Genomic DNA, 11,428 nt, shown 5'->3' on the forward strand with positions numbered 1-11,428 from the left:
ATAACATTGATTATATTTTTTAATTTGTGCAAAATATTTCATAATTTAAGATGGAGGGAATATAGTTTACTAAAATATCTAAATGAAACACTATCTTTTTTTTTCAAGTCAGTTTCAATAGCTTGTTTCATAATGTTTTAACTTTCTGTTTATTTTAACTTGTAGGTAGGGGTGATTGTTTCAATAAAGAGGACTAAGCTAAAATTAACGTTGCAAACTTGTGTCAAATATCCAGAATGACATTAATTCAAAATAGCCACAAGTTTGCGGCTCTAACTTTAACTTAATCCTTATTTCATTGTGGACACATCATTATGGAACCTGTATAATACCTTTCTGAAGCATTCTACGACTTGATATGTTTGTTGCATTGTGATTGTTGTTTATGATTTGTTGTTGATGAATATTATTGTTAATATTTGTTTAAAAGATAAATTTATTATATATTATATGGTTTGAGTGTGGTTTGAATCTCTTACCGAATATATTATATTATATCTCTAAATATAATCCGATATGTATAAAATAATATAAAAAATGGAGGAAAGAGAGACGTTAAATAAACGGGCGGTTCCATATGATATAGCCATTAAAGAGTTGTTGGGGTTAAAAACTCGTAAATTGAATAATTTATTTTTCTCTCCTTACTAGGGTTGCAAAACACGACATGAACAGTTAGAGTCTCATGTGTTCCGTTTTGTCGCAAATTGACTAATTTTTGTTCTTGCTCTCTCAAACTAAGATCACAACGCCCTTGTGCTTGCTTGCAGTGTAACAATGGCCGATGAAAGTGACGCTTTCTATGTTGTTAAAAAAGGGAATCTTGTTGGCATTTACAAGTCTTTAACTGATATCCAACCTTTACTTTCATCTTCTGTATGTCAAATTTTTGGGTGTGTATGATTTCAAAGCAGTTATGATGTTTTTCAAGTGTTTTATTGCATGTTTTGATTCCTTTTTGTCCATGCAGGTTTATGGTGAGAGTGTAAGGGTTTATAAAGGGTTTTGTTTGCCTGAAGAAACTGAGGAGTATCTCGTCTCACATGGGCTTAAAGGAGCTACTTACTCTATCAGTGCTGCTAATGTTAATGCCAGTAGTTTTGGAAAACTTGTTGCTTGTCCTTATCAGGTTTGAGACACTATCTGTTCTTACTTTTGTTCTTGTCTTAAATTTTGTTTCTTGTCAATTTCCCGATTATATGTGATGAAGACCTATGAAGCAGACACATATACAGTGACAATCAGACATTACGATTCTCACCAAAAACCGATGACATTACGGGATAAGAAATAAGACCACTGCAGGCACAGGCAGCCGCCCTGCCACTTTGCACCAGAGAAAAAACACCGTCAAAATACCAAAATGCAATATTCAAACCACTGAATGAAAGCATCTAACTCCCTTGTCCAAACTCGACTACAGAAATAGCCATTAGACCACCCTGGAAATCAGAGATAGTATCCGGAATTGTGCCAATTAGGTAGACATGGGTAATTAGTCAAATTTGCTAGGAACCATTGCCACGACACTATCTTGGTTTTATCCACCGTTGCACCATGCGGTTGCACTATGATTTTGAAAATTCGGTCGTTCCTAACCTTCCAAATGTACCAAACTCCGCCATACTATGGCGCTATAGCAATATTAGCAATGCTATTTGAGAACATTGATTTTCGTCTCATATTATGCTGGATTGTATTGCATAGTGGTTCATGTTTAATTATAATTTTATCTTATAACTTCTTAAGCTCATGCTATTTGTGTCTGGCAAGTTTGCTATTAGAAAAAGTCTCAACTTCATGAAGAGATTGATATTCTTTCAGGATCCATATTCTTCTGGAGGAGGAGTTGTCATGGTGAATTCCTCATCAAAGAGCTTGCAAAGTGCATTACAAGTTGATGATAGTGTGAGTTATCAGAAAATATTCCTCTTATATTCTATGGAATAAAGGCTTCTCTATTTGTCCAAAATAACTTTTTCCTATGTATTTTGTGGTGGACTTTGAGTACACGGGTTTTCATCTATTATTAACATTATTTGTGCTAACGTCCGAAACTGTTTTTATGTTATGTACTGCTTATACCAATAGTGTCACATCTCTTCATTGGAGAAACATTTAACTTTAAAAAGAGATCAATTTTTTGTCAGAATCCTAATTCTAATGGAGGAAAAACAATTATGGGGAATTCCTCGTCACAAAATTGTCCCATGCAACTTGATACTAATGTGAGTTGTCAATTTTAGAATATCATCAACCAATAATTTAAGTTACTGATTTGAGTAACACGGAACTTTTACTTTACAGAAGGGAGGTGGAGGTGGAGGTGGATCATTTTCAACAAATGTGCAAAGGAAGCATTGTGTAAGTGGATTACAACTACAAACAGAGTTGTCTACTAATACTTGCGTAAGTTTTTGTGTTTTGTGTGGTTAATATCAGATGTCAGCTTAATCGTAAGAGATTGACTTAGTAACTTAAGACAAGGGATGAAGTTCAAATCTGTCTCTTTACGTAAAGATTTATTTATTTATTTTGATTACCTCTAAATAGAGGTTTACATAACTTCAATTTATCAATAGATAATGCAACTACAAAAATTATTGCAGATTTCTTGTACACTTAATTTTGATGGCGCATCTAAAGGGAATCCTGGACTTGCCGGCGCGGGAGCAATTTTGAGAGCAGATGATGGAAGCAAGGTGTCTATTTTGTATCAATAATATTATGTGAATATGTGAAAACAACTTACTCTTATCTCTCTATAGGACTATCGTTTGCGTGAAGGAGTTGGTACTGCTACGAGTAATGTTGCCGAATACAGAGCCTTGATTTTAGGATTAAAACAAGCTCTCAAGAAAGGATATAAGCATATATGTGTTAAAGGAGACTCCCTACTTGTTTGTAATCAGGTTTGTTAGTGCTAAAAAATACAAAGTATCCATCAATATTCTTTAGTGGTGCAATAGCCTATAGCTTAGTAGAATTTTTGAACCTCTCCACAATTGCTGATATGCACTATTCCTAATAATACCGTTGTTAATGGACAAAGTAGTAAAATAAAATAAAATCATATTCTAATATCAGCATGTTAACATCCTACCAAAAATATAAAAATATATTTTAACAGGAACATATGGTGATATAATTAATTAACGGTATAGAAATGTAATTATGCAGTAGTTAATGGGTTAGATTTCCACGTTAGCCATATAGGCCACCCATTAATAACCTTGGTTAGACAAGGTATAAACAAGAAATGTATTCATTCATTTTGTAAAATAATGTATTCATTTCATTTTGTAAAGTGTAACAAACTCTTAATACAATTGAGAAATGGGAATACATTTCATTTTGTAAAGTGTAACAAACTCTTAATACAATTGAGAAATGATTTCCCTTGTGAGAGAATAATAGAAATTTTGTTATTCGTTCAATCTGTTTCTTTTCTTGTTACTTCTGTCTTGCTGCTTAACTCTGAAACCCTAATAACTTATATATATATTTAATTATTATAGAAAAAGAAAATATCCAACACTTTCTTTTACTTATATTTTTCTTTTTCAAGAAACCCGCCTTGATATAAAAAAACTTAGGTTTCTTTTTCTTTTTCAAGAGAACTGTGTGTTTCTCAATGGAGTGTGACATAGAGACGATCGTTTTTAATTTAGAGAGAAAGAGTTTTGCGAATTTAATGGTTTTTTAGACAAAAAAAATTGACTTTAAGCCATAGGATCACAAGTTCGACCGGTGAAACCGGGTCCTTTGTATGCTTATTGAGGGTTGTAAAACACGGTTGATCTCACGAGTTTACTATTTATCACGACAATCCCATCATTACCTACCAATTTTTTATTCTGGTTAGTCACAAACTCAACAAAGACATGCAAGATCATGGAAATATGCGATTCTACATTCCTAATCGCGATCATGACCATCATATTACCTGCTATAAGTTTTGAACTTTTTATACATTTTCTAATCATTTTACTCTCATTTGTTATTGTTTACTTGTGTTGCAGATTCAAGGTTTATGGAAAGTAAAAAACCCGAATATGAGTTATTTATGCAATGAGGCCAAGGAGTATAAGAATAAGTTTCTGTCATTCAAGATAAATCATATTCCAAGGGTAACCAATTTTAGGATTTTTTAATTTGCATGCCTATCTGCCAAAGAAGTAATGTGATCCTAATGTTTGCATTAAGTTAGAAATAAAAAAAATGCATATTCCACCTTTTAACTAGAAGATGACCCTGCTACATTCATTGCTCAAGACATGTACATAACATTTAGAATCTGTTCATAAATAACTTCTCTTTTTTATGTTCAAGGAATATAACCGTGATGCTGATACTCAAGCAAACTGCGCCGTTAATCTGAAAGGTTAGACCTGAATACTTTTTGAGTTGGCTATATGTTGCAATTATATATATATAGTCAATTTTATGGGATTTTGAACTTTTGCAGATGGTGAAGTTGAAGAAGACTGTGAGATAAAATAATGATAAATTAGTAGCATGCATGACTTATGCTTTTGTCTTCTGTTAGTGAAAATTGAAGTGCATTAGTAACAAGGTGTAAGCTAAATTTCTTGTATATAGTCTTCATGGCTGATCATGAGGGGAAATGTTTATACACTCATTAGTAACAAGGTGTAAACTAAATTTCTTATATATATATATAGTCTTCTTGGGTCATCACGAGCGAAAACATACTATTAGGTCAAAGATCAAAGACTCGCCCAAACAAGTGAGGGAGATATCATATATTCATAAATTTTTTTAAGGTGATGGGTGTATGGGTCATTCGTCTTACTTATAAAGTGTCCAATCTCCACTTTTTTAAGCGATTTAAAATTCGCACTTGTTTCTCAACACTCACACTTGTTTTTCACCAATCTCCCCCTCAAGGGTGAGTCCATCAACTATGTCCCTTTCAAATGGAAATTCTTTCATTCACATGTTTGTACCGTTGCTGACAGACATCCTAATTCATCATGAGCACTACAACAGGACACCTTTTGATACAAGAAATCGGTCCCTTGCTTGAACCATGACTCTGATATCACTGATACATCAACGTGATAGGAAAGCATACACATTGGATTAAACACTTATCTGAATAATTGAGAGAAACATCATATATTTATCCAAAATCTTAAGATTATCGGTGTATGAATAAATTGTTCAACCTTCACTTTTCTAAACAAGAATTTAGAATTCACACTTCTTTCTCAACACAACTCATACTTGTTTTCCAAGAAATTGGTGCATGACTATTTGCCTTCTGTTTTATCATTTGTTTAGTTATGCAGTTGCTTTAACAGATGTCTTTAACAGATGTCTGACACGTACAAGTCTTTTATGGCCTAAATTAGAAATTGACAAAATTTGTTTTTATTTTATTTTATTGTTTTTAATAAAATAAATAGAAACTATTTTGGCTAAACCTCTCTCTATCGTGACCACCATAATGTTTTGCCACCTAGCAATAATGTCGCCACACTATGTTTATCAATGTGATTTCTCTATATCTTCGTGTTTTGCAATAGCTGCCTTCTTGCCACCATCTCCCATTGATAGAGTTGTTAATTTAGAGGGTTATGGTCTAATTTTTAAGATTATAAAAATATAAAGGATTTCAAATTTAAAAAAGAACAAAGCTCCAAAATAAGTAATTCAGATCCATAAAATTCAGGTAAGGTCTCGAGACTCTAACATTTTTAAAATAATTTTTTAGAAAAAAATTTAAATGCATTTTTGGTCCTTTTTGTTTGAGTGTTTTAAACAATTGATCCCTTATTACAAAATCAATTATTTTAGTCCATTAATTTTGATGGTCTTTGGATTTTTGTGATTCCTCTTCAATTTTGCATACGTGACAATAATGATTAGAATGAAAAAAATATTTTTAAATAATTTAAATTGATATTTAATTAATTGGAATTTTGGAAAAATATCCAAGACCTAAAACCCATTTCATTGCAAGATATGCTAAGCTCTCAAAGACTCATTTTCATTCCAACCCACTTATGCAATACACTATACTTGATCAAGTTTTATATACCCTTCTATAATACAAGAAAAAAATGATGTGGAACTTTGCAAATGCTATTGGATTAATGCTACTAGAAACGACTGGTTGAAGCTTTATGTCCTCTGTATTATCACCTTGTTTTATCATTTTTAACTATTAGACTATTTTCTATCTGTTCCGCTCTCCCCCTCCTCGTACTTTCATGGATGCCTAAAACCACTAAGACATGACTTTATATTCATGTTGCACCGTGAGCAAAATGTTGAACTTTTGCCACATTCTTTATATGTAGCTCTTTCAACTGATGATGACTTTAGTTTTCACATAAATACTGTATCGGGTGATATAGTCATCGAGGAAGCTCCTACCATCAAATATTTTCGAGGAAGAATGTTTTGTGACGAGCATGGCTTGGGTAAGACTCTAACAACTCTTTCTCTTATCACAAAGACACAAGGTACGTTGTCGGATCCACCAGATGGGCCACAAGTAGTATGGTGTAAACATAGCTCTACCAAAAAACACTAGTTGTGTATTATCCTGGGTAAGAGGGATGTGTGCCAAAATAATGAGAACCATGGTTACTCCTAAAAAAGAGCCATGTTGTTAAATCCTTGTCAGGAAAACACTTCTTTGTCATTATATTAAGTAGAAAGTAAATGAAGTTGTGGCTTTTGATACCAGTTTGTGTCTTCTACAAACAAACCAACAAAAAATGAAAAAGTAAAAGTGAAAAAGAAAGTGGAAAAAAAGTAGCTTGTAATTATGGATTATGAGACATTGATAAAAGTATCGCCTATGCTTAGATTCTGTTGGGATTACACTTTCTTCTTGGTAGTTTGTAGCAATTTTTTTTTATCAACTTCTTGGTTTCACTTTTACTTGAATAAGACTATTATTTAGAATACAAAGGAAGAAGAAAAAAATAATCAAATGATTAAAGATAAGCAAACAATGAAGTAATAACAAAGTTCTAAATGTAATTTCTTGTTTGATCATGAAATACTTATATAGGGCCCAAGGCTTCATCACAAATAAAATTCAAAAGTGTATGCTTGTTAGATATATCCGAATAATAATATCCACCAATGTTTTCATTAAGCCAGCCCATGGGAGATTCTTTTAGAACAAAGATCATATATAATTATTAAATCATGCACAATTTTCAACCATGATTTCCATTGCTAGTAGTTAAGGATGGAGACCTACACCAAAGTAATAAAAAATTAAAAAAGTTAATTCAAAACATTTTATACAAAATAAATTTATCTCTCCCTTCGAAAATTGAAATAGCTACATTAGCAAAATGAAATGTCAAATATAAAAAATAAAAAATTTGCTTTCTCCTTGACACAAATTTTGTTTTTTATCAATGATTGTAAAATTGCTTTGGCTTCTCCTTTCTCTATATTGAGGGCCTGATTATAAATGGGGAGAAATATGAGTAAATTTAGAAAGCAATTATAATCAAATGTTATCCCATTAAGCATAAAATAAAATTATGCCAAATATAAAAAATTAAAAAAGCCTTATATCTATAGAGCTTAGTTCAATTTTACACCATTTAAATCATCAATTTCAAAGTAAATCCAGGGATTTTTTTTTTAAATTGCATGATATTTATAAAAGTAAATAGTCTTATCATTATTACTGATTGATTTAAACTATATTATGTAGAAGTCGTGTTAGACTTTAACTAAATCAAATGAGAACATAAAGGAAAAAAAATACTTAATATCGAAACAATCAACTTATGTTTTGCGACTATTATTTAGATTAAAATAATTTTTATAAATTGAAGTAAATCAAACACGATTTAAGAAAAAAATCAACACAAGAACAAAAATTTACCATAAGAAAAGTATAAATTTCCAAACACTCTGCAAAATTCTAGAAACTGCAATGCATTTCCAAAATATTTTGGTCGAAACCCGATGCCTAATAATTTTGTAATTTTTGTGGAAGGAGGCAAAGGAATTTCTTTCTCAATTGTTTTAGTATCTACGACACATTTCCCAACATTTGGAAGTTGTTCAATGTCCATACGAGAAATATCACCCTCATTATCATTTATAGCAACAATACCATGCCAATTTATTTGATGCAATGCTTTCATGTGAGATGTAGTAGGATTTATGAAAAAACCTTATGAAGCCAAAGTAGAAGGATAAAAACATCATTTACAACCAAAACGTTGGTTTCTTTGATTTGATCATGAGTCAGGGATTTATTTTTTCTTGATAGATCTATACTACTAGAAAATATACATTACGACCGTTTAATCAACCGTAGTAATAGTTAATTTTTGCGCTCCTTATTACTTTTTTTTTATTACAAGACTTTTTATCATGGTTAATTTTACGCTCCTTATTATTATTTAATCAATCGTAGTGATAGATGCAACAACTTATTCGATTTTCATAAATCAAGGAAATCATTGTTATTGTGCAATGCACTATTTGTTACATACATTCTCCTTTGCTGCAATAAAACGTTCGAAAAGAGAGTGTATGATTTTGAAGATTGACTTTGAAAGAGCTTACAATTGCGTAAGTTGGGATTTCTTAAGGTTTTTGTTGTGGAAGTTGAACTTCGGTGATAAGTGGCTAATGTGGATGGAGGCTCTTGTTTTCAAAGGATCCAAGTCAATTCTTGTCAACGGTAGTGCTACAAAGGACTTTGTGGTGGGTAAAGGGTTGAGGCAAGGAGACCATTTGTCTCCTTTCCTCTTCATCATTGTAATGGAAGGTCTTACCAGGATTATGAAGAAGGAAGTGGAGATGAGCTTATTCAAGGCTTTAAGGTAAATGAAGAAGTTTCTTATAGTGTTGTGCAATTCGCGGATGACATCCTGTTCGTTGGTGATGGAAATTGGGGTAACTTATGCTGTATAAAGGCTCTTCTCAGGGGTTTCGAAAAGGTGTCGAGATTGAGGGTTAATTTTATAAAAAATAGTATATGTGGTGTCAATTTGAAGTCAGGGTTCTTGGAAGCGGCCTCAGTTTTTTTGCATTGCGGAATTAACTCTCTTCCTTTCAAATGTATGGGCATTATAGTGGGAGATAAACTCTTAAGTCGTGGAAATTAATTGTCGAAGACTTAAAGAATATATTAGCTGTTTGGAGAGGTAGAAATTTGTCTGTAAGAGGTAGAGTGGTTTTGATTAACTCGGTGTTGAACGTTTTGCCTATTTTTACACTGTCATTTTACAAGGACCTTGTGATTATCATTAAGGAGATTATTAAAATTTTGAGAAATTTTCTAATAAATCTCAATCATATCCATTGGATTAGTTGGAAAACGGTTTGTTTGCCGAAAGAGAAAGGAGGATTAGGGATAAAGGACATCAACTATTTTAATAAATCTCTTCTGTTAAAGTGGAAATGGGGATTCATCATGGATGAAGGTGCGTTATGGAAGGGTGTTCTAGAGCACAAGTATTCATCTCCTTCATCTATCCTAGTATTGGCGGAGAAGAGTAACGACGGGGTAGGAGGTCGTAAATCAAACATTATTTGGTGGAGAGATATCATATCCCTGGGGTACGATAAGTAGAAGTCTTCAGACCTATTTGTTGGTAATATTCTTGGCACCTTGGGCGATGGAAGAAGGATATATTTTTGGAATTGCAAGTGGTTAGATAATCAATCTTTGAAGGAAGCCTTTCACAATCTGTTCCTTATTTTTCCTAATCAAAAGAGTAGTGTGGATGAATCAGGAATCTGGCGTGTGCCTGGGTGGAACTGGACGGTGTCTCTCCCTTTTCTCCTTCCTAATTCAGAGTTGTTTAGGGAGTTGGAGGAGCTTAAGATTTTGTTGTTTGAGAAGGCACCTGAAGCTACTTGTCTGGACAATTTTGTTTGGACTTCTCATGCTTATATTGGTTTTTCTGTTAGCACTTGTTACAATTTGTTATTTTAGGATAATCACCCTTAAGTTATCAAAGATGATGTTGTTGAAGCTTTGAAGGAATTGTGGAGATCCAAGCTACCATCCAAAATCCAGATATTCACGTGGAAGCTTTTCTTGGACAAGTTGGCTACGAAGGACCAATTGTTGAAGAAAGGAATTAATTTTGGAGGTAACATTTTGTTTTGTGTGTTGTGTAATTGTTCTATAGAGTCCTCTCTTCATCTTTTTCTGGAGTGGGTTTTCGTGTGAATGTTTGGAAGGGAGTATAAAGGTGGTTAGGTATGGTGTTGGTAAGAACTTTCAATTGCATAGCTTCCTTTATAAGTTTTGTGAGAAAGTTGAGGAAAGAGGTTGGTAATGCGTCTGGAAGTATCATTTGGTCGACAACGGTGTGGTTAATGTGGAGTGATAGAAACAATCTCATTTTTAGAAGTTCGACTTTTAATGTAGAGGATATGATCAATTCTATTAAATTCCTATCTTAAAGATGGTTGTGTTTAGAATCTAGCTCATCTTTATCTTGTGTTTTTTTTATTGGTACTCCTCTCCTGTTAACTCTTTAAAGCGGATGTAACATTCCCAACTTTGTCCTATGTAAGAGTTTTGAATACCCCTTATACTATTTTTTTGATAATTTTGTTGCCTATAAAAAAAACTTTGCATTTTTATTCTTTCTTTTTCTTAGCAAATATAACTCCTTATCTTCCTAGATGTAGCGAGGTATTCGTTACCTTTAGATTTATTGACTAAATCAAAAGTAAACCATACAAGTCGAGTCGCCACCACACTTCTATTTATCCAAAGGAAAGGTTAGAAAGCGAACAAAAATCGAGAAGTTTTATCGAATAAAAAACTAATAAAAATGTCAGAGATCGGGGTAAGGGGGTTGGTTATGCAATGGGAAGGTTTTAAGCACCAAAAACATCCTAGGTACTCCTAGGGAGCCCTTTTCACAATTATTGTAAGGTAGGTTGGTATTTGTGAAAAATTATTTGTGCAAACATGATTGGGGAGATGAGAGAAGAATATACAAGTTATTTACAATTTTTGTGTTTGAATGGATAAACCCACTGCCTACGTACCATCTTAAAAAAGATTAGGATCAAAACCTCGTAGTTCGGGGTAAAAATCTCAAAATAAATTGGTGAATTGATTGGTCCAAAAGCCTTAAGGTATTTTGTTATCCAAGAGAGAAAACTCAACCTAAAACCACAAATCCATCATGTGAGGATAGCTTCAACATGCTAGTGAGGGGTTAACCCTATAATAAGCATGGAAGACTCATTGTCAATCACTAAGGATATAGGTGAGTATTATATCTACCTCCAGGATAACTCAAACCTAATAGCTAATGGTTATGAAAAGTTTTAATAAGAAAGTGGCCATTGAAACCATAAAACATTTGAATGTGTTATATTTACCAATGAAAAGTATTTACAAAATATGGTCAAAGTTGACTTAAAGATTCAATTCAAAATA

General features: G+C 32.7%; 1 protein-coding gene across 5 annotated transcripts; it reads left to right on the top strand.

Moving 5' to 3' along the window:
- The first annotated feature begins 597 nt into the window (after window positions 1–597).
- On the top strand, window positions 598–4,698 carry LOC127120114 (uncharacterized). 5 transcript variants are annotated; one of them, XM_051050521.1, is made up of 10 exons: window positions 598–893; window positions 971–1,129; window positions 1,825–1,908; window positions 2,151–2,228; window positions 2,308–2,409; window positions 2,610–2,702; window positions 2,769–2,912; window positions 4,023–4,130; window positions 4,333–4,384; window positions 4,469–4,698. In XM_051050521.1, the coding sequence occupies exons 1-10, from the start codon at window positions 879–881 to the stop codon at window positions 4,501–4,503; spliced, it is 870 nt and encodes a 289-aa protein (XP_050906478.1). In that variant the 5' UTR covers window positions 598–878; the 3' UTR covers window positions 4,504–4,698. The 5 variants fall into 5 exon arrangements, with proteins under 5 accessions (XP_050906478.1, XP_050906470.1, XP_050906474.1 ...); XM_051050513.1 differs by having other exon boundaries at window positions 598–876; window positions 2,308–2,364; XM_051050506.1 differs by having other exon boundaries at window positions 599–876.
- Window positions 4,699–11,428: the final 6,730 nt, after the last annotated feature.

The sequence above is a fragment of the Lathyrus oleraceus genome, chromosome 1, assembly GCF_024323335.1.
Source record: "Lathyrus oleraceus cultivar Zhongwan6 chromosome 1, CAAS_Psat_ZW6_1.0, whole genome shotgun sequence".
In the NCBI taxonomy this organism is placed as follows: Eukaryota; Viridiplantae; Streptophyta; class Magnoliopsida; order Fabales; family Fabaceae; genus Lathyrus; species Lathyrus oleraceus.